This window comes from Parus major, chromosome 5 (genome assembly GCF_001522545.3).
Source record: "Parus major isolate Abel chromosome 5, Parus_major1.1, whole genome shotgun sequence".
Classification (NCBI taxonomy): Eukaryota; Metazoa; Chordata; class Aves; order Passeriformes; family Paridae; genus Parus; species Parus major.
The window spans coordinates 48151565-48175463 of NC_031774.1; the positions used below are offsets into that span (position 1 = coordinate 48151565).

Below are 23899 nucleotides of genomic sequence, written 5' to 3' on the forward strand. Positions count from 1 at the left end.
TGATGTTTGGCTGGGGTTTATGTACTGGGATTTTATAAACAACGTAAAGGATTATGTTTAAGATGTTAGTTCTTGAATTTGTAAATCATGGCCTTTACAAGTAGGGGGACTGCAGAGGCCTCTGTCAGCATTGCTGTCTTCAGGAATTAGCTCAGCTGAATCTGAATTTCAGTGGCATTGAGTCTTTTTTGAAATCTAGTAACAGCATCTGCCAGGTTGTGTTTTTCCAGCCCTTTTAATGAAGTCTAATATCTGTTGAATTGGATTCGGTTTCTTGCTATGGGCAAAAGTTAGTCTATCAGGAAATTGTTATACAAAGCTAAAATATTGTTTTGTATTACTACTTTAAAAAACCTGCAAAAGTAAACTGAAAAATCTTAAATTTAAAAGCTTTATCTTTATTTTTATTTTTTTTCCCCAAATTAACAGTTAGCGAAAGAGGAGAAAATGTAGTTCAAACAACTTGCTTTGTGGTATAAGTTAAAATATTCCAAGGATGTTTATATACTGACACTTTTTGTTTTCTGGCTGCTTTTTGTAGAGGCAGTTAAGTGGCTGAAACTCCTATTTGTGTTGACATTCCTAAAGTTTTTTTTTAAGAGAAGAAAAAGTGTTTTAGGGCCTTACTTTGTCCTTAATTTGAATTACTGTTTTATGTTATTAATCTGAACAGCCTTTTAAAAACCAATGTTTTTGTTGACACTTCAAGTCCTAAGAATCTATATGATCTATTCAACTGCTACCAGATTCATCATTAGTGGATTAAAATCTCATAGCTAAAGGAAACAGCATAAAATAATTTTCACAGATACCCCAGTCCCCACAGTTACTTGAAGGTTTCTTTTTTAAATGTACACTTTATAATATATTTTTTCTGGTGTGCCATTTATTTATATGCTGATGAGCAAAGGGACAGATGTGCTTAAGCTTGCATTGTGAGTAAGTTCTTGATTGCAAACAATAGTACTTAGAATACTTAGAATTGTTATAAAATGGGTTTAACTTCTGGAAAACTGTATCATGTTTTGTTGATTCTAGTCAATATTCAATTAATGTGGGTTTTTTTAAAGTGCTTGTGGAAGTGAGGAATGAAATCTTGAGATCATGATGACAAATAATGGAAGTAAAATTGAAGTAACATTGTAGTTTTTCCACATGTAATAGATAGTTAGCTTTATGATAATATTTCTTGTTTTTATGATAGAAATAGTATATGATAGGTATAAACATGAAGGACTGATACTGCAGCAGCATACCAAGAAATGTTATGCCTGCCAAGAGTGGGACTTTGATTTTTGTGGGACATGAAGGGTGGTCTTTACTTTAGACTTTATGAAAATGAAGGAGCCCAAACTGATACAGCTTTTGCCCTAGTAGAATGAAAAAAAACAGTTTAGGGCCAGAAAGTTAATGCATATTAAGAGTTGGTGAAAGGTAATTCTGTTAGTGTCCTTAATAGGACAGATTTAACACAGTGATTTGGGATCAAAAAGCTAACACTAGGCTTAACTTTTTTTTTTTTCTTAGTCTGTCTCTCTTGTCTGCTACTCAGATGAGAAAAAAAGAAATAAATTGTTTTTGTTTTGTTTCTGTCAGTAACTTTATCTAATTGCCTTTATTAGTCCCGTTACAACCCAGGGATCACAAACACAGCAACTACAGAAGCATTATGGCATTACCTCACCTATCAGTTTAGCTGCCCCCAAGGAGTTTGACTGCATGCTTACCCAGAAATTAATCGAAACCCTAAAACCTTATGGCGTATTTGAAGAGGAAGAAGAGCTGCAACGCAGGTGAGTAAATACTCCGTTTTGTGTCCTGTCATGAGGTTCATGTGTGAATATTGAAGAGCAAAGTGTGTTTGTGTTCTTTCAAATGCTTTCTTAAAAGCCTAGTGGAATTGTAAGCTTAATTTTTCTCAATTAAGAGTAATACCTCAAAACACAAAGACAAGTTAAAATGGTCTTTAAATTTCAGAGGCTGGTCTGCCATTATCCCTTTCATCCCTACTTTATTGTAATGGACCTTATACTTTTTTTTTTCCCTATTAAGCTTTCTGGAGGTTTTTTTTTTCCTCTCAGTACTGCTTATCACTGTTCTTTTAGATGCATGTGTTATATGAATTAAAGTTTTAAAATAAAAATTAGTTGAATTCATGTGTGTATGCCTTGCATGCTTTCGTTTTTTGGAGCTTAAACCTCTTGAATGTCTCTTAAGGGCGAAAAATAGTGGGAATGTTGTAGGAGTAACTTTAAGTGTATATGTATATATAACAAGATCTATAATTAGATCTGTAATGTTACTCTTCTTGACTTAGTGTGTAATGATGATCACAGTCTTTAAAAAATTCTACTAGTTTTGTCTAAATTTATAACCTGTCATTCTGCTTTTTTATTAATAGGATTCTAATTTTGGGAAAATTAAATAACTTGGTAAAGGAATGGATACGGGAAATCAGTGAAAGCAAGGTATGGATGTATTTTACATGGATGTATTTTACATCGCCAATATTGTGATTCTAAGAGTGCTGTTAGGAAGAATGAACCTTAGATTTGGGGATCAGAACAGATACCATCCTTGTGTAGTTTCTTTTGTTTACAAGCAGCATTGCCCCTTCATAGTAGAACCATGTCAAAGAAAGAAACTGGTAGATGTAACTTGGCTTTTTCTCAAAATTCATGCATACAGTACTGTATTAATTACAGGCTTAGATTATTTGCCTTGGTGGAACTGTGCTAGATCTTAAAATGTACTTTCCGCATCTTTGTGGTCTGTGGTCTTTTTCTTTAATGTTGGTCCTTTAATGTTACTTTTGTAGACTGATAATGCTGATAGTGTTTTTGCCAGGTTATATTAACCCCTGCTTCCACACATCTTCTTTGAAGAGTTATAGACTTGCATGATGACAGATTTCTTTTTTTAGAGGAAATGCATAATTTTTTAAGCTATTTTGCTTTGTGTGTATTTTGGGATTGTATGTTTTCTGTACACTTCCCTTATGCAATGATAATTTATATATGAAAAAGATCATGGGCAGTGACTGCCCTACTCTGTGTCTCTTGATCCTTGAAAACAAAATAATGAGAATATCATGACTGGTGTAAGGTGGAAAGCTGCTTAAATTATTCTCATGTACGTTGCAAAATAGAAGTTTAGATTTATTTTGTCTTCTGCTGTGTAAACATTCATGTAGTATTTCAGATTCTACCTTTGTATTCTGTTATGAAAGGATGGCTGTCTTTCTCCACAGTACTGTGGATTCAACATTTTTTTAAAAGCTAGGAACTTTAGTAGATATACCTTAACAATTTAAACATACAATACCTTTCCCAAAGGTATTTTTATTTAAAGGCTGTGGTACGAATGTCTCTGAAAGTAATGTAATAAACACTGGTACGGTAGACTGTGTTTTGTGTTGCTCTAAATTGGAATTAATCATCTACTCCTGTGTCAGTCTAAAATGCCTGAGTGGTAAGCAAAGTGTGTTTCAACTCTGTAGTGAGCCTGAAGTGTAGAATTGGTGCAACAATTACCAGGTCTGAGGTGGTAATGTAGTTGAAATGTTACAGATGATCAAAGTGGCAAATGTATCTCAGGCTTTTCTGTAAATACTGAGATTATTTCCATAATTCAACAGTGTAAATTTCATGCAGTATTTTTCCTCTTGTTTAAAAATAAATGTTTTTTGTTATTAAGTTGTTAAGGTAAAATAACAATTTTTTTTTTCCTCCATTTAGAATCTTCCACAATCGGTAATAGAAAACGTTGGAGGAAAGATTTTTACATTTGGATCCTATAGATTAGGGGTTCATACAAAAGGTAACATTTCCTTTTGTGATAAAAATCCATGTGTTTGAGGTAATGTTTGATTTTGCTGTATTTTGAGGTGGTGTTAGATTTCTTAGTTTTTTTGGTTAACTGTCTCTAGTCTTCATTCTAAACAAAATTAATATATTCCCATATTATGTTTTCATCATGAATTGAGAAACAGACAAAAAAGTTGAAAATTATTTAAAGATAGAGGAAGTTGTATACATAAATTTTAATGTTTTGTTCTTTGAAAATGACAAGTGTTCCACAGTTGAAGCAAGAGTGTATGTATGTGTTCTGTATGCTTAATGGCCATGAATTTTTTTCATTTGGTTTGACTTAGTATTTCAAAAAAACACCATTCCACATGATGAGAAACTAAATTTTCCTACTTAATTACTAATAAAAATATGTCTATTGCTGGCATTCCATGCATGTGAATTATTGAGTAATCGCCTTCTGCTGATGAACAATTTCAGGTGCTGATATTGATGCCCTGTGTGTTGCACCAAGACATGTTGAAAGAAGTGATTTTTTCACATCCTTTTATGAAAAATTAAAACAACAAGAAGAAGTGAAAGATCTGAGGGTATGTGAAACACCTGATACAGCTTGCTGACCTGAGGATTAGGAAAATTCAGTAGTGAAAAATGATGCTTTAAATAAGCAAATAAACTTTACTGTTAAGACTTGCAAAGGATTTCTTGTTAACCAGTAGCAAAGCCTGTCAATAGAGTTGAAATAAATAGAGGTTCTTCTGAATTTTCTGTGATCTCTCTTAATAGATAAACTCTAAAATTTGGGTGGCAGAATGATCTCCTAGCATGTGTGTTAGTATGGCAAAATATAAACCTTATCTTGATAGATTTCGGGACCAAACTATAATGAAGTTTTTATGCTCCTTTTTTGTAACTTCATGCTTATATAAACAGTAATGATGGTTGATATTAACTAAACTTTTTATACTGGCTGTCAACTGTGCATTTCAAAAAGGGAAGCTATATTTTTAGTATGTCTTGTTTCTAAATGCTTGTGCATGATTTTTAGTTTCTAAAGGTGAAGGTTTCCCTTGGCATAGTGGAAGACTGAGTAATGGAGTATTTTGTTTCTGTTATACCTCATTGACACACCTCTCTGAGTCAACTCGTGGGAGCTTTAATTGGCTCAGAGTAGATTTTCTCTGCTCAGTTTTCTTTTTTTAGATGAAGATAGTTGCTGGCAAGTCTTGGTTTGGTTTAGTCCCGCTCTCATAATATAAATTCAACTGTCTCTGCAGCATTCTTCCAACTTACGCACCCTGTAGTCGGTAACTACCAGAGTAGTGCAAACATTATATGCAGTGAAACAACTGTTTTCAAGGCTTGATTATCTGAACACATTTAATAATCTCTAAGTTGACATGTGATATTTGAGAGGATTCAGATTTTCAGATTTCCATTCAACTTTGCTGTACACTCTAACTCCAGGTAATGTAGTTGATTTAGCAGCAACGTATGTATGGTATTCAGTGTAGCTCTGCAGTGATGCAAATAACCTTTAGTTAGCGTGTCATAATACTTTTAAATCATTCCAGCTAGTATGAGGAGTTTATACATCTACATCTTTAGGGGAACAGACTTTCTTAATGGTTGCTGGAGTATGAGACACTTGAGAATTTGATTTTTCCTTAGGATCGATCCATCCTGCCAACCAGTAGTGTTAAGTTAACTAAGGTTTTAGCATGGACAGTAATGTAATATCCTCTTCTTGATAAGAACTGAAACGCTCTTGGAACAGTTTATCCTCCAACGGTTCAGAGTATTTCTTATTTGGAGGTAGGCAGCATTCTTTGCTTGTGCTAAAAGAGTGTGCTGCAGATCTGCATTCAGTTCAGATGCTCAGTTCAGTACAATGATATTCATAGGTGATTCCAGAGGAGACATGAAGTTCCATAGTTTCATTGTGATATTGTTAATTAGAATACCATATTATTGACCATGTTTTAAAAACATGCTTGGTCTCTGGAGACTGGTGACTTGCAACTGCTTTAGGTGATGTTAGGCAGCATAGTTACACAGTCTTCTCATTTCTTATACCAACTCTACAAGCAGAAATAATAGGACTTTTAGAGCAAGAAACACCACAGGTTAGATTTGGAATACTTAGAGATACTTGTGAGGAGTAAAAGATGCTTGATTGTGTCTCATGTGTAGGGAGAAATGTGTCTCATGTGCTGGACCTTGGGGTAACACCATCACGGTTGGTTGGTATAAGTTTGGATCATAATTAACATCTAGAGAGTTGCTACACATAGTAGCTGCATAAATTCTCAGTGGTGGAGAAAGATATTGCTGTCAAAAATCAACCTGAAAAGAGAAAGGCATTGATATAAATATCATTTAATTATGATTGTCTAGATCTGGTAGCTATTGTTTATAAATGTTCTCTATATTGAAAATAAAATGCAACTTTTTTCCCCCCAGGCTGTTGAAGAAGCTTTTGTCCCAGTTATTAAACTTTGTTTTGATGGAATAGAGGTAAAGATCCTATTTTGATTTGTTTTGGTAGAATGTGGTTAAAACAAAGTTTTTAATATCTTAATAACATTATTCATTAATAGCTGTGCTATTGAAGTGCCTCTCCAAAGTTCACACCTAAGGTTTTGTGAACAGTCCTTAGTTGTGTAGTTCACAGTGGAGATTTAAGACTGAAACAAGTTTTTTTTTGATGGACTTAAAACTGCATGCAGAATATCTTCCTGTCCTTTTTTTTTTTTTTTTTTTTTGTCTCTGCTGCCCACTTAGTTTACTGATTAGTTTACTGACTGGTAGACTACCAGTATAGACATTATTTAGGCTAAACATTTAATGGAAATTTTATTTGTAAATAATGCGGCATCAGAATTTTATAAAGCTGTGGTCTTTAACTAGCTCTCAAAAGTGAGCTGCAGAGGGCAAGCTGGGTATTCCTTTTGTCCTGATCTCTTAACATGTCTATAAACACATGACCAAAACAATGGTTTTGGTGGCTGTAGCCTGATGGATCAGTTGTCTTGGAGCACTGAACTTACTTAATTTGATTTTTGCTAAGGAAACAGGAATGGTTATTTCAAGAGATACTCAATTCTTCTCAGACTGTTACATAGTCAAACTGTCATCTTTTGGTTTCAAGACATAAACATATGAACTGTTTATACACACAGTTAATAGACTTACTGTTGGATTATGTCAACCAGAAACTGGTGGGTGCAAGAAGGTTAGTTTACAGAGGGGAAGGAATTCATTCCCATGCTAATCTGACAAATGACATGTTGTAGTGTTGTACACAAAATTGGCAATTTCTTCTCTCTGTCTGTGAGTTTGTATCTGCTAGCTGTTTTATACTGTCCATATGTCAATATGTCCATATGTATATATGCCATATATGTCCAATCGAGTATTAAGGAGCATTTTTCTGGAGAATCTGTTTGCTGTTTACATAGCTTAGGTATTCATTCTAGATCTTGAAACTTGATATAGCTGTCATCTGAACAGTTTGGTTCTGTATGTTGGTTTTTTTTGTTTGTTTGTTTTTTTCATCCACTCATTCAAGCTGAAGTTGTCTCTCTTTTCTAAAAAATGAAATTTGAAATACAAGACCAAATAGGGGAAAAAAAAGGACTGTTTCCTCTAAAAAAATTAACATCTTGTTCCAATATAGTAATTTATAATGGACTTCAATGGGCTTAGGTTTATTACTGAGACTTAACTCATGTTGCTGACAGTACATGAGAGTTCTTTTTCTTGTATCATAAGCACACTCTTTGTATATACCAGTGTTGTTGGGCCACAGTTTCTGACAGCTGTGTTTGTGCCCTGCTACATCAGTATCAAAAGGTTTTAATTTGATTTTCCTTTTGCTAACCCAGACAAAACATGCCAGAAGGTAGAACTGAGGAAAAGCACTTTAGTTTTATGGTGATCCTGTTATTAAAACTTAAAAAAATTCTGACAGTAAGTTTTTACATGCCCATTTTATGTTCTTGTTTAAAATAAACAGCTTTCTTCATTTTTTTGTTCTTTGTAGAGTACTTTGTATTTGATTGTCAGCTACCTCTCCCTCAGTTACATAAGATAGACTGTTAATTTCTTTATTTGAAAATAAATATCAATGAGCTTGGAATCTTTAGAGGTACTAGACCTTCTAGAGATCAGAGCAGAATTTCAAGCTGAAGGTAATTTTGAACTTGTTTTACAGTGAGAAGTAGTACTTTTGATTCAAGTAGGAACTTCTGCGTGTAATATATACTGTTGATAAGATCAGCTATTAAGGATTTTGAAATAGAAAGTGCACTGAATACTTTGGAAATACTTCTATGTGGAGAAGGGGTTCATAGTTTAAAATGGATGGATGCAAAGTTTTAAGTACCTACAAAAAGCCTTTGTGTCTTCAGCTTCACTTTATCTGAAATAATTTTAATGTAACTAAACCAGTTTTGTTCTTGGTGCAATAGTACTCCATATTTTGTCTTGTAGGTCAAGTGATAACCACTTTGGTTAAAAGCCTCATTTGGTGAAGGGCCTTTTTTGTTGCCTTGCAGACAGTCTGCCGATATGCACTTGATATTCTCATCAACTGACTGATGGAAAGGCAAACTGACGTCTGCACTATGCAGTGTCCTTGTGTGTGGGGCAATGCAAAACTAACTCAGTACTGAATAGTATTTTAGATCTTCTTGGCCTAGAAAAAGTGTTATGTTTAAGTATTGCAGAAGTAATGGCAAGGAAATTGGATATAGTTTCAAAATGTATACACTTGCTCAGCAGCTTGCTGAATTTTCAGAACAGTTTCTGTGATCAGGTATGTAGACTCTTCATAGATACTGGTCTTAGATTCAACTAGTTACACGTGCTTTACAAGGCATGGGGAAAGGTATCTTACTCTTTCTGTAATTACATGGTAATTTTAATGGAATCACAGAATATGCTGGGTTGGAAGGGACCCATCAGGATCATATAAGCCTGACTCCTGGCTGTGTGTAGGATATCCTAAGTGTCACACCATGAGCCTGAGAGGGTTTTCAAATGTTCCTTGACCTCTGTCAGCCTTGGGGCTGTGATCACTGACCTGAGGAGCCTATTCCAGTGCTCAACCACCCTCTGGGTGAAAAAACTTGTCCTGATATGTAATCTAAGCCTCCCCTGGCTCAGCTTTGTGCTCTTTCCTCAGAGTCCCATTACTAGTTGTGAGAGCGAAGAGATCTGTATCTGCCCCTTTGTTGTCTTCAACATCCTCATGAGGGGATGCAATGGGGACTCCCTTCAGTCTTCTCCAGAATTTTTCTCTAAAATATTTGAGAATATTTAAGTTAAAAAACAGGATTTATGTTTTTGTGGCATGTTGTGATGTTGATAAGGTTTTGTATTCTGGATGTAGAAGTGATGCTTGTTCCCAATTTATTTTATTTACATTGACAGTCAGCATAGTTTTTGTGTGTGCGCTGGTTGTATATGAATCTAAATGTGTTTTTTATCCTTTTGAAAAAAAAAGGCCTAAGATAGATGAAGCATCTGAAAGCGTTTCTTTAGGTGTCCGTGAAGGATGTTACTATGTATATTTTAAAGGGATCCTTTGTACTAGCATGACTGCTATTAGTAAACTTAATGAAAATGACTTAGAGAATCCTACAGAAGAACAGTTTTCTAATGTCTTACCTCTTTTTTTTGTTCTTAAGATTGATATTTTGTTTGCAAGATTAGCACTGCAAACTATTCCTGAGGACTTAGATCTACGAGATGACAGCCTACTTAAAAATTTAGACATTAGATGCATACGAAGTCTTAATGGTATGTATATCCTGCTTCACATCAACTTGTCTAATCTTTAAATAACTATCCTGAGTTCTTTGATACAGTAGTTGTGGATTTAACTGAAAATACAGTAACTCCGTATCTGGAAATAAAGTTATTGCCAGTTTTGTATATCTTTCTGGAGAAAAGAGTTGTTGCTTGTTGTCTAGACTGTTTGATTTTTTCTCTTGTTTCGTTGGTATATAGTTCTAGAAATTAATGGGACTTTCAATATTGTGTGAAGCATTGCCTGTTTCTGTAAATAAAGATGTGTGTTTGTTTTTTAATTTGTGTTTGCATAAATATATATGAAACTGCTTCATGATATACTGGATATATCTAAATGGTGTCAGTTTGAGGTTGGTTGTTTAGTAGCTTACTAGCTCGTATAACCCTTAACTGTTCTATAATACATTTGCATAAAAAATGGTTATTTATGTACAGGATGGTAGTGGCTTCAGCCTGGCTGCAGCTTGATAGGGAAAAGGAGCATGTTTGCATGAGGAGCACTGATTGTTTTTACAAGCTAAAAACTTGATAATTTGAGATCATCACAGCTGCTTTAAGCTGTTTTGTGAAATTCCCATCTATGCAATCTCTAGAATTTATAGTTGCTTCTTACTTTAAAAGTAGTCTTAGATAATACTATTTTCTTGCAAACAGCTCTCTGCAACTACTTAGTAACAATGAAGTACTACTTATTCTTTATTATAAAACCCCAAAAATCAAGCAGTTAATATTGCCATCTCTAATGTTACAGTCTGAAAATAATGCCCTCAAAGTAGCAGTACAGCTAGTATGTTTAAAAACTATTATTTTCAGCCTTTAAATGATAAATAAAATATTAAATATAATAAAAAATAATAAAGCCTGTTCTTAAAAATTTAAAGCTTTTACCTGTGGCTGGCAGGTTTGTAGTCAGGTGCTCATGAATTGCCTACTGGAGTATAGCTATAAAAGACTAAAAATTAAAAAAGGCATGTGAAAATATGTTAAGCTTTCTAATCCAAAACAAAAGTGATCAGAATATGAAATGAGTTTCTAGCATACTTATCTAAAAAGTTTGGTAGTGTTGACAGTGGGGGAGAATAAACAAGTGAAAAACTTTGGAAGCAGCAACTGTAATTAATTCTTTCTTTTGCAGGTTGCCGGGTAACCGATGAAATTCTGCATCTAGTACCAAACATTGACAACTTCAGGTTAACTCTGAGAGCTATCAAATTGTGGGCAAAACGTAAGCAGTTTTATTCCAAAATTTGTGAAGTTTTCACTACGTCTTCTGGTTACTGACATCTCTTTCCTTTTGTCTCTTTCCTTTTTGATCCACAGGCCACAACATCTATTCCAATATACTAGGTTTCCTTGGCGGTGTTTCCTGGGCTATGCTAGTAGCAAGAACTTGCCAGCTTTATCCAAATGCAATAGCATCAACTCTTGTACATAAATTTTTCTTGGTATTTTCTAAATGGTATGTTTTTTTTTTGTGTTTTTTTTTTTTCTTTTTCTTTTGGTTTGTTTTTAATTTAGATTAAACTAAAATAAAATTGTTTGTAGACACTAAATTTTAGTCCTGTTTTTATGGTACCATTTTCAGCTGTTACCAGATTAAGATAAATTGGAAGCATTGTTCTTGCCACAAGAAATTGTCAGCTTAGTTTTTCAGTAAGTCATCCAACATGTCTTGTTTTTAAAGTATCCAAACCAAAACCACCCAGTTCTTAATTGAAATTTCTCAAGTATTTTTTGTAATTCAGCAATATTCTTTTCAGATAAAATACTTATATAGTACAAAATAGTAGCATATACCCCAAAATTTAAAGTCTTTTAATTAGATACTGGGATAATGGATAAAGGAGGTATGCCAGTATCTGGTTTAGGCACATAGCTTAAATGCAATTTAAGAGAACCAATGGCAAAAATGTGGGTTTTAATCTTGTCAGTGTGCAGTGGTAGGTCTTTCAGAGTTACATGCTATTTCATACTCTTGAGCTAGTTAGCTCAGAAAGACGGTTTGAATAACTCTGATGGGAACATTCCAAGTAAATTTAGGACAAATGGGAGAAAGGTGAACTCTGCAGATTACAAATAAATACAGTTTTTCTTGGAAGTCCCATGTTTGGATACTTATATTCTTCATGAGACACTGGCAGACTTTAAGAATCATTTACTAAGGTGTTTCTTTACTCCAAGTATAGTGTCTTTTCTTCTTAATGTGAATACAGTTTGCACACTTTCACTGTCTTGCATTCATAGGCTTTATAGCCTCCTTGAGGTATGTAATGTTTAGTAATATTTTGCCACACTAAGGTAATAGAGGGGAATTGGTTGCAATCTCTTTTTAATGTGTTTCTTGGACTTCTCTTCAGTTTGTACATGCATAGGATAGGACCATAATGTACACATTCCAAGAAATTAGCTGACTTCTGCTCTTTATAGGAAGGTAACTTTTATTCAGGGGGTAAGATGACTTAAAGAACAAATGTTACTTTTTTAGTGTTTCATTCAACGAGGTTTCTTTCTTTCTTGATTATAATTTTGTTTTAATACATATGGTTTGTAATGATGCTATATGCTGTAATTGTGCTGGCTGTTTGTTCTGTAGTTTGTCCATGAAACAGCTAGCTTGAAGATGGACCCAATGTCAATCTTCACAGAGAAATTTCTCTTTGATTGGTATATTTCAGGAAGAATTTAGAGGAGTTTAAATTAGTTATCTAAACCAGTGGTTGTAAACCTTCAAGACTACAGGAGATTCCTTGATGCCCTGGAGAAGCTAATTGCAGTTTATTGTTGTTCAGCAATACAGCTGATTTAAGTAACCCCAGTTAGATCAGCATAGTCATGAGGAAATGGTGCTTTAATTTTGAAAGCAGATTTAAGAAGGATCACATTCAAAAGTATTGTTTGTGTAACATACATGGTTGTATCCAATAGTCTTATTCAGTGCTACAATCTTTTTGAACAGGGAATGGCCAAATCCAGTGCTATTGAAACAGCCAGAAGAATGCAATCTTAATTTGCCTGTATGGGACCCAAGGGTTAGTGTGTTATTTTTTCCCCTCTAAGTCACACTGTACAATAAATTCAGTTGCTTAAAAAATTCTAGGTGAACTTCATTTTGGGTTTATTGAACTTAATGCTGTGGTCTTATATCTTCATAAGTAAACTCTAATTCTCCTGATTATAGAACACTTACCTTAATTTTCTGAATTGATCGCTTGAAGCACACTTGCTAAACAATGTACTTTATCTCCCAATTTTTGCATAAGTGATCTTAATAAAATTCAGCATAGTTATGTCTTAAAGTGAGACATTTTTGGAATATTGGTAATCTTAAAATAGTTTGCTTATTTAAAGCCTGTTACTTTTGCAAGTATCTTGAATTCACTTCAGTGTAAGTTACAGCTGGATAAGCTTGGTTCCATATAGCTGTAGTAAAGTGTCTTTTCATTTTGCACCAAGGAAGATCATAACTTGAAGTCTTGTTTTGTGTATTGTTTATAATACTTGATCTCCATCTTTGTAGCACTTACATGGAGGATATTGGGCATGATTGTCCTTCAGTCAGTGGAACAGTTTGCAGCAGATGCATGGCCCCCATTGTGAGCTTTCAATAGGACATAATATAAACGTGCTCAATGCTGTTTGTCAATCATAGAACGATTGATATTCAACTAATCTTTATTTTGATGAATAGTGTAAGCATCAGAGGTTGAGTTGTATTCCCTTTTGTACTTCAAATCTGTTTTTTTCTGATTGACAAAAGTTCACATTTAAATATGTGAAACAGTTGAAAACATGTTCTTGAGTCTGTTATTCCTGAGATAGGAGGTTTGAAGTCAGTGATGGGAACTGTTGAAGTAGTTAATCAAAGCGGGCTAAGATAATGGCAGGGATTTATCTTTTATTTACCTTCTACAAGATTGTTACCCTAATATAATATTTTAATGTACTTTGCGTGTGTATGCTGTGTCCTTTCTTTTTTGTTACCCTGTCTGCTGTTAAATAAAAGTACGTTAATGCAAGTGATGCTTCTGTCAGGTTGCATAGAGCCTCTTTTCTTAAAATGGCTCTTAGTTTTCAGTAGTGTTACAGAAATAAACTACCTTTCGCAAGGTCCGAAGACAGTCATTCTGCAGAAGGTGCACGTATGAGATGTCCTTGGTTTCATGTGATTACAAACTAATTTCTATTAAAGAGGGAAATTGTTCTGTTTGGTTGCCATTTCTGGATTTAGAAATGCCTGCAACTTGATCTTGATGTGCTGACAGGTTTACAGCCCTCCCACATCACTGTCACTCAGAAAGATGTCCTTTGTGAAAGCATTATTCTTGTTTTCTAAACTTTCTCTGTACTCTTGGTCTGAAAACTAAGGTCTCTTAGAATTAAAACTTGGTTGTAGTAAAGGGAGAAATCCAAATTTGTTAACTGATGTGTATGCTTGAAGAAAACTGATTGGCTGTTGTTATATGTAGGTAAACCCCAGTGATAGGTACCATCTTATGCCTATAATTACACCAGCATACCCACAGCAGAACTCTACGTACAATGTGTCCGTTTCCACACGGATGGTCATGGTTGAGGAGTTTAAACAAGGTAAGTATTATCTTATGCTCTCTCTATAGATGTTTTCAGACAGATTTAAAATAGTTTCATTGCTAGTATGCTTTGAAAGGGGGAGGTGGGTGGATGTCAAAAAGCTTCTGACACAAGACTGTTTTGAGGGACGTAGAACTTGGCCTATTTCGCTTAATGTTGCTTAACACAGCAAACTTAGTAGATCCTTCTGCAGGTCTGTCCTTCACTCTTAGAAACTGAAGGTAGTGAAAGAAAGTGTCTTGTGCTGTGAAAATCAGAACTAATGATATAATTATTTTAGTGGCTTAGTTTGTGTCATGTTACATGAAGAATTAGCAATAGTAGTTCCACTTGATGCATGTTTCAAGGCTTAATATAATATACTCTCTTGAAGACGAGTCCTCTGGATTTATTCAAGTAATGTACTTGAATAATTATAGCTGATAAGGTTATCAAAGCAAGAAGTAGATTTGTTGCAGGGAGCAGCTACAAGTAGCTTTCTTAGTCAGAGGAGTACCTTATTGTCTCAGTGTAACTTTGCCTTGTAAAATGCCTTGCACAGGATGTGATTCAAATATAAGGAAAATGATCTGTTGTCTTTGAACTGAGTAGTTAGTGTGGCATATGCAAAAAACTAAATGGAGTTGTGTTACACCACAGAACAAAAATATGTGAAATAATCAGTCTGATCAATTAACTTACATTTCTACACAGATTATGAGGTTTTTATAGTAACCTTATTTGTTTAATGACCAGTGAAAGTATGACTGAATTATAAATTGCTGTGAATTTAGAGGGAGGAAATTATTAATTGTAGTTTTTGCTAAGTAAATAAACTGTCTGTACTCTGGATACTAAACTGTATTTTTAAAAAAAGTTTAAATTTTTTTTTTTTTATAATTTAGGTCTTGCTATCACAGATGAAATTTTGCTGAGTAAGGCAGAGTGGTCCAAACTTTTTGAAGCGCCAAACTTCTTTCAGAAGTACAAGTATGTATTTTATGGCATGGCAGAATATTTTAAGTTTATCAGTTGAACTACCTCATAATGCTCTGTAGCACAGGCTCATAAGTATACATACATTAGATGTCCAAAATGTGTTTTGTTAGGATTTTTCTATAGCATGGGAGAGAGAATACACTGCTGTCCTTTCTCTTGGAAAGTATATCATCTTTTCAGGTACATTTCATGTCTTAAACCTGTATTTCAAAAACCAGTTAGTCCCTGACCAGATAATTAGAATATCACCAGTTAACTTTAGAATTGATATGCTACCAATAACATTGAAGAAGTTTCAACTGGTTTGACTAATAGAAATGTTCGTTAGTCCTGTCAGTAAGCATTCTAAAAATGGGTCTTCCCAAGAAAAAAGACATTAAAAGAACTTATTCTGAAGGTGAATAAGTATTTGAAACTGTGTGTTTTCTTCTGTCAATATAGTCAACAGTTTACTCCAATAATAAAAGATATATTTGCAATTGTGTTGACTAACTACCACTTGTACTAGTTATTACTAGTTTTTTTTTTTTCATTAAAGCTTAAGGCTTTTGGATCTTTATTAACTCACACCTAGCTTTGCTAATTTTGTAATGTCTCTGAGAGAAATACTGAAATTCATACTTCACACTCTTAGGGTTTCTAGTAATATGCTTATGGGGCAGAAGCTTGTTAAATGTATACGGACTTGCTGAAAGTTGTATTTTTATAATAAATATGGATTATTAAAATATGGACTACATCTTCTTTGCCCTCAGTTGAAATTGGAGACCCATTTTTCTTGAATCAAATATATTTTACACATGTTTGTGTTGGGTGGTTGGTTGGTTTTGTACTAATCTAAACAAGATTGAAATATACAGTTCCCCCATTAAAAGAGACTGATGACCTTCATAATGTGTCTGTGTTTTGTTTCTATACCTTTTGCATGATAAAAGCTTTAAAACATTTGGATGGCTTTTATGTTGTTCCTTGTAGCTTAAGATTGAAAACATTTTAAAAAACACTGTTAAATTATCTTATTTTTTGAAGTAAAAAATGGGCAGTCAAATCAGTTTCTGCTCAAGAAGTTGCTAATAAGTTCCCTAATACATCTTTGTTTCTTTCAAAAGTAGAAAAAATTAGGAAGCATTTATTGTCATTTGAAATAATCTCCATTTTAGTGCAGTTTTTTTTTTTTTGAACCAGCTTAAGCCATTTTTTCAGGTGTAGCAATAAAAGCTTTTGCTCAACATTATATATCCAGGGTTTCTGTTTTGCACAAGATGTCTTTGCTCTAATTTGATTTTTTTAAATGGACTAGTATTATGGAGCCTGCTTTAATTTAAATTACCCAGGATTTTCTCTGTTTTCCCTTACTGGGTTAATTGTACAAGTTTGGTTAGTAGCCTTTACAAAGTAAATAATTACATGTAGTCATCTGTATGCAGTAAATCTGGCTCTCTTGGTTAGATCTCCATCTAAAAGATAAATATTTTGAAATTTCTTCCCCTCTTCACATTCTTCTGTTTAAATTGTAGATGCCTTGGCATGTTCTACTAAAATTCATATTAGCGTGTAATGCTCTGCCAGATAAGAGAACATCTGATCCTTGCTCTGCGACAAGTGTTTGTTTTACTCTCTGAAAGCACAGCTTCAGTTCTCTTTCACTCTCAGTAGCAATTAGATGCTGAATATCTATTGTTCCTAAGCACTTGTGCTGTGTTTAAAATAAATCTCAGTGATGTGTGAAATCTAGAGGCTACTGCATACCTGCATAGTAGGAGCAGATTAGAAATTAGGGAAATTAGGACATCTGCTTTTATTTTTTCTTACTTTTTAAATGTCAGCAATTACTTGGAGTTAGGGAGTTGCAACATGTGGTTGAAGCTGCCCTTCATGTTTATTTAAATTTTTAGAAGGGGAAAGCAACAACAAAGAGCATGTAGATAGGATGTTTTACAGGGAAGTGACAAGAATTTCAAATGGATATGAATTTGAAGTGTTCTATGAGAAATGAAATTGTTACAGCTTAAGACCAAGAGAGCAGTGTTTCGAGAGAAATAGTACTCATTTAATGACCTTTAGCATATTTTTATTGTGTTGTTAAAAGAGATAATTCTGCTAAATAAGTAGAATATAAATACAACTTTTGAAAAGCTGGTTTAAGTTCGTGGCTTTATAGGACTTTAAAGTACTGAATAGAAGTATAATTCCCAGGCAGGTAATAAAGAAAAATAAAAATTAATATGTGCAGGTGTTCTAAGTTGGTGGTTTTGATTTTTTGTCTTTTTTTGGGGTTTTTTTTCCCAAAAAAAGTAATATGACTCTAAATTAACTATTTTTTTTAAGAAATATTTGTATTAATGATGTATTATATATAATTCCATACTATCTACATCAGATAATTTTTATGAAAAGAATGCTTAAAGGAAGACAGTGAGAAAACATCCAAGCCCCCAAACAAACAAAACCCCAAACTGATATACTTCAGAATCATACCCAGGATCTGGAAGTCACCATTGAGAGGCAGAAACTTAAGCTAAGGCTTTTTTGTGTGTAATGAAGTGATATATACTTCTGAATTACACATGTGCTTTTGATAAAATTATGAATGAGGCACTGACAAAAAGTCTTGTCTTAGCAAAATGTAACAGTGAGGTCTTGGACTCTTAAAACTAAGTGTATCTTAAGTTTCAACAAAAATTATTTAATTTTATTGAAAATGGTGGTAGGAAATTTCTAGAGAATAATTCCCTCTCAGCACTAACAACTGGTAGGTTAGTGAGGAGAAATTGGATCCTGTTCTTTTTTCATTTTTAGCGAACACTACCTTAGCAAAAATAGTTAATCATCACTTATTTTTTTCATAAATAAGGTTTAGGGTTTTTTTTCTAGGTGCTTACCAGGTAGTTGAGGCTCTTAGACATAGCCAAGTTACTTTTTTTAATAGTTCTTCAGAAGTTTGTTTAATAGGGATGCTTTTAATAAGTAACTGAAAAATCAGTTTCTTCAAATATCTGCAGGTTTGAAATTTCTTTTTCAATTCAGACATGGTTAAAAATATCAAAAAGCTTAGACATTGTTGTGCCTACTGAATGAAACATTCTGCAAGTGTGTGATGTAGGAATCTTACTGGAAGTGTAGTTTTCCTTAGAATAAACTAGTATTAGTAATTAGTAACTTCTCATACAGAATTAGAGGGCCCTTATTATCTTTTTCCATAACTTTTTCTTGTGAAGCAGTTAATATTTCCAAAATGCATAATGAATAGGTTATTTTATCTCTATATTGTTCAGAACAGGGAAGAAGTTTCTGCAGTTTTCTCCCTTGCAGTTCTCTTGTTTCATTGACAATCTCTGACTGAAATCAGAGGATTGTAGCACGTAGCAGTGTTTTGGCTCTTGCCACCAAAAGTAGAGCAATATGTAGCTGCTAATTTGATCTGTTGATTTGGATTTGTTGTGATTTGAAGGCCTTTGGCACCAGAGGGCTCTGTACTGTAGTTTTCCAGTATCATTGACCTTGCTTTCCTCTCCATGAGCTATACGCTACGGACTAGTCTCTTGTGTTACTACTCTTCCTTATATCCTGCTGTGAAGGTACCTAAACATGTCCTATCTGCATTAGAGTAGTGTGGCATGGGATGACTTAGCATGTTAAAGGCTTCCCAGCTAAGCTTCTGAAAAACCTGCCTGTAAGCACGTGAGATTGCCTCAGTACCCTCATTAGGAACTCAAAAGTAATCTTGTCCCATTCTGCTGTCCTTGGGCTTCTTTGTTTAAAATACCATTCTTGTTTTTTTATCCTGATTCTTTGAAATCTACTTACAGTGGGTATACACTGAATATCCTGGAAAATAATTGAGAGTTTAAGGATTGTCATCAGAGGAAGCATTCCTTATGAAATATTTCAGATCAGTGTCTTCAGAGAATTCCAAAATGCAGATCCAAATTTTTTAAACCAAATTTCATAGTGTTGTTTCGGATTTTGAGAAGTAGTGTTGCAACTAAGACAGCTGACATGTAAAGGTAGTTGTGAACAACTTTTCTGTTGATTTCTAGTCAGTTAAATCCCATGTCTCATCAGGTATTGAAATATTTCAACCAGTTCTACATTCCGAACCTCTTATTAAGGTTACTGCTGTTACAGTGGAATTGCAAATGGCCCTCAACTCCAAAATGTTTCAAAGTCTCTTAGTCATACACTTGGGACATAGCCCCTTCTTCTGTTTAACAAAGCTTAATTTAATGTAAGGTATATACTTAAGGTAATAATCTGTATTTTATAATGTAGAGTTTACTGCAAAGTTTTAATATTGAGGTTTGAATGTCTAGTTTTAGAAATACATATAGAATAGCATATTGTCTTTATCTCCAAAGGCATTATATTGTACTTCTAGCAAGCGCACCGACAGAAAAACAGCGACTAGAATGGTGAGTAATCCTTGAGATTTAAAAAACCAAAACACCCCTCCCACCAAAAAGCAAAAACAGCAGCTCCCTTCCCCCCACCATCAACCTTGGACACAAGAGAGTATCTAGTGTATCAAGTATCTTCTTAATGAATGAAAGTGGACCTTCAGCTTTTCAAAAATAAATGAATAAAGATTGTAGAGTTCTGAAAAATGGTAAAAATGAAAAAATGTTGGGTGAAGGCTGTTGCTTGATTTTTTCCTTAACATTCTCAGGTTTACTTTACGAATGCCTTGTGCACTCTTTAAAATAAAGCAGTGTGAGGAGGTTTATTTTCAGTCACTTGAAATACTGTTTCTCAAAACAAAAATTCCCCCATCCCATGTTTCTGTTCTTTTATTTGTGAAATTTTAAGATTGGCAGGTATTGGGAATTTCTTCACCTCTAAAATTCATCATCTGAAGCCAAAGGAATAGTGGATGAATATATGGTAGTTCTTTGACTGCCTTTTACTTAATGTGTAATGTCTTGGATTTAATTCCATATGTAAAATCAGGCTGCAGAGAGAGCTGCAGGGCATTCTTAAGCTTCCCTTGTCAGCTTTTGTAACACCTTAACTGAAATTATTGATCTGAATTAATCTGATGTGCACTAATTCATTAGTAGTCTCAAGTATTAGTGTTAGGAGAATATTGAAGATTTTATCCTGATACATGATGTTAGATACTTCTATTATTTCCTGTTAATGAGATTTGCTAATAAATGACATTTATACAGGGTAGGCTTGGTGGAATCAAAAATCCGTATTCTAGTTGGAAACCTGGAGAAGAATGAATTCATTACACTGGCTCATGTGAATCCACAGTCATTCCCAGCACCCAAGGAGAATCCTGACAAGTAAGCAAACACATTTTCTTCGTTTAGTAGGGAGAAGCTAACTTAACTAAAATACAATTTCATTAATAAATAAACAGACATTTTTATAGAATCTTAAAAGGATTAATTTTTAATGACAGCACCTAAAGGCAAACAAAAAATGCTCAGCTCGTCTTAAGTACAATTTGTGAAACAGACACTCTTTAATTCTGTATAAGCATGCCTCTAAATCAGAAAATAAGGGGAAATGTATTTTTGTTAATAACTCTATTAATTGCATGATTTCCTGCCAGCCTGTATAAGTTACTGCTACTTAGTTGATGCTGTTTTAACTGTGAGGAAGCACTGAGAATCTGGGAGAACATCAGGAACTGTAGAATGGAGCTCTTGAGTAACTAAGTTCATTTGATGTTACAAAATCTATCAGTTGGGATGAATATCATTAAAATCATAATGACTGTGGTTAGAATTTGTCAGGTTGTGGAAACAGCGGAGAGAATATCAAGTGCTTCAGATTGTTGAGGATTTTAAATGTTTTTTGACTCTTTCCTCCCCCACTTAAAACAGTGATTCCAGGTGTGTGGGGGCTGAAAACTCTTTTAAGACTTTATTTCAAGAAAGCATTGTAATTAATTTGTAAGGAATCATATTTTTGTGTAAAGTGTGAGAATAAGGGAGAAATGTGTTACTACTGGGATATGTGAAAAGCCTTGTTAGCCTTGCACAGGGTCTTTTCCACACATTAATTGCTTCAAGTACAGTATGGGGCTACTGTTTTTTAGAGGTTATAGAATTGTTACACCTGTGTTCTAAGTAAAATTGGACAAAAGCAGGCAGTACCTCCTCATCACTGTTTTAGTGGGTGGATATAGTTACATCTGCCTGCATAACCAGAGGCTCCAATTAGCTCTTATTTCAGAGGACTTGATGCAGCCAACACTTCAGCAAACGTTGTCTTCCCAGTGTATACAAAGGACATTGTTTCACCTGTGAAGGGGAGCTGTCAAAGGGAGGGTTTTAACTGAAACCTGCAGTTTATGGTCAGTTACAGCTAAGAAATTTCAGCGTTGAAGACACATTTAGGTTGCAAAATGGAAGTTGCTTAATTGGGTAATAGATTCTAATTACTTTCAGTGCCTTTATAGTTGCTATGGCTAATTGAGAACCGGTTACTTTCATCCAGTTGAATGGAGTAATCTACTGATGATCTTAGTTCATTTGCTGGAGGTAGATGTGTAGTGTTTAATGACTTTTCTATTGTGAATGAAAAAGGAATATTTTTAGTCGTCTTTGGGTTTTGCCTTTCTGTGCCCAGTTGCCTACTGCTACTGGAGCTAAAAAGTACAACTGTTGTCTATTGCAGCAAATAATTTATTAAGCTATTTAATTCTGTCAGTATTACATGACTGTTTTATATAAAATTTTCCAGGGAAGAATACCGTACAATGTGGGTGATTGGGTTGGTGTTTAAGAAAACGGAAAACTCTGAAAATTTAAGTGTCGATCTTACCTACGACATTCAGTCTTTTACAGACACAGGTGAGTTTTGCTTTTTAGGTGTTCTGGTATTAATAAACTTGTTGAAGTTACTGACTTTGCTCAAAATGTAGTCTTTATTCATAATGCTCATAATAGTAGAATTCTATCTACACAGAGGTTTTCAGCTAAGGAGTTAGGGGTTTTATTCAATGAAACACATTTTCAATGACTTTTAATGCTCCTAAACACTTCAGACTAATCACTTTCAGTTTGTTCTCATTAAAAGGGATAAAAATTTTACACGCATCTTGCAGATCTCACTGAAAGTGTGGTGCATTATTTTGTAATCTTTATTGAACAGATGAATTAGTTATACACAAGCTAGCAAGCTTAACCTCAAAAATTTTGAGTATAGTTTAAACATTTTTGTTACTTGGTGAAACTGAATTTTTCAGTGAATTAACAAAATGTCCTTTATTCCATGGTATTTCATACTAGATAATTGATTCAGTAACCTTTAATGTCCAACACTCAGTGGAAGAGAGCTTTTTGACTTTCTGATGTTTGCTTTTTGATTCACAAAAATAGTACACACATAAGAAGTTTTGTAAGCAAAGAATTGGTAACAGCTGGAGAGTGTGACACCAGAGTGTCAGGAACAGTAGCTTTGACAGATTTATCTAATAATTTTATAGGTTGGGTTTTTTTTAACAACAACAGTTGAGGCTGAAGTATTCTGTGTTTACATAGTTGAAGGAGTAAGTTCAAGTATTACCTAATGCAGCCAGAGTCTCTGAATTTCTAAGACTCAGTCTGAGGAAGCAAGGCAATTGAACACCTTGACCCCCTCACTTCTACCTAACACTTGTGAACATAATAAATTTATAGGCATATTTATAAATCATGCCAACATTTTAAAGTTGTTTATTGTCATGTATAGCTGCAGAGGGACATCTCTTTCTTGAGAGCTGAAATATTTCTTGTAATTATTATTGATGAAGGAGAAACTGTAGAAACTATAGGAACATCATTCTAATTTTTGAGAATTTTGAAAAGACAGTGGCTTGGCTGCTGCTTTGAAGGAGAGAAGGAATTCAGAAGTTAGTTTCTCAGGTCTTTCATTGTTTATAAACAGATATTTCAGTAGTATACTTGTCAGAGATTTTTGGTATGAAAAGACTAAAACTTGCACTTACAGTTTTTGATGTGATTTATTTTCACTATATTCCTGAGGTTTGTCTAAATATATGCACTTACAAGTGGAGTAGCATTTCATCAAGATCCCTAGAAACTGGTGCAGCTTTCAATTTGTGAATACACTTCCAGAAGTAACAATCTAGTAAACAATTTCTGTTTGTGTGTGTGTGTGTGGGGGGGATTGTTAATCTGAAATTAGTGTGGGTCTGTCTTCATTGTTTTTAATCCATTCTAAAGACTTCTTTGCCCTGTCTTTTGGAATAGATCCTAAGATTTTATCAAAAGTAACTAACTATTTTCCAGGATGAGATTAAAGAATAGCTTGCTTTTTAGTGGAGGAGGAAGAGAGACATGAAGAGTGATCTGGGTTTTCCTTGTATGGAAACTTCAATAAGTCCTAATGTCAGGAATGTGGAATGCTTTAACCATGTTTGGTTTCATTGAGCATGCTTCTGCCTTAGCTGTAACCTGTATAATTTTTTTATTGAGAGGCTTTATGAGCTTCTTCAATAACAAGAAATAGTGCAGTACTCGCTTTAATACTCAGTATTCATTGAACTGTGTGCCTCTGTCTTGACACCTTTTAAATTACCTGTTCACAGCCTGTTCAGTGCAATTCCTTAATGTTTGTAAGGTAGACAGTGAACAAGGGAGATACCTCTTGAGTTTTTGTATTTAAGAGCTACAGAACCATTTTTTTATTCATACAGCTGCCCCAGCTTTTATTCAATGTTGTGGAGACAGTCAGTGTGAAAGAACAAG

General features: G+C 34.2%; 1 protein-coding gene across 9 annotated transcripts in view; it reads left to right on the forward strand.

Moving 5' to 3' along the window:
* The window catches only part of PAPOLA (poly(A) polymerase alpha), a 43676-nt gene that overhangs the window by 7318 nt on the left and 12459 nt on the right, over positions 1 to 23899 (forward strand). For 8 of the 9 annotated variants that reach the window (XR_004498046.1, XM_015630680.3, XM_015630683.3 and 5 more), the window contains exons 2-15: positions 1623 to 1793; positions 2402 to 2468; positions 3738 to 3819; positions 4290 to 4399; positions 6273 to 6326; positions 9503 to 9614; positions 10762 to 10851; positions 10947 to 11085; positions 12583 to 12655; positions 14093 to 14213; positions 15101 to 15185; positions 19553 to 19606; positions 20363 to 20482; positions 21891 to 22000. Coding sequence is in view for 8 of the 9 variants with exons in the window: in XM_015630680.3 (XP_015486166.1) it covers positions 1623 to 1793; positions 2402 to 2468; positions 3738 to 3819; positions 4290 to 4399; positions 6273 to 6326; positions 9503 to 9614; positions 10762 to 10851; positions 10947 to 11085; positions 12583 to 12655; positions 14093 to 14213; positions 15101 to 15185; positions 19553 to 19606; positions 20363 to 20482; positions 21891 to 22000 (1388 nt within the window). In the remaining variant the exon portion in view is untranslated. Of the gene's footprint in view, positions 1 to 1622; positions 1794 to 2401; positions 2469 to 3737; positions 3820 to 4289; positions 4400 to 6272; positions 6327 to 9502; positions 9615 to 10761; positions 10852 to 10946; positions 11086 to 12582; positions 12656 to 14092; positions 14214 to 15100; positions 15186 to 19552; positions 19607 to 20362; positions 20483 to 21890; positions 22001 to 23899 lie in introns of those variants that run through there. The other variant, XM_015630677.1, reaches the window with a different exon arrangement.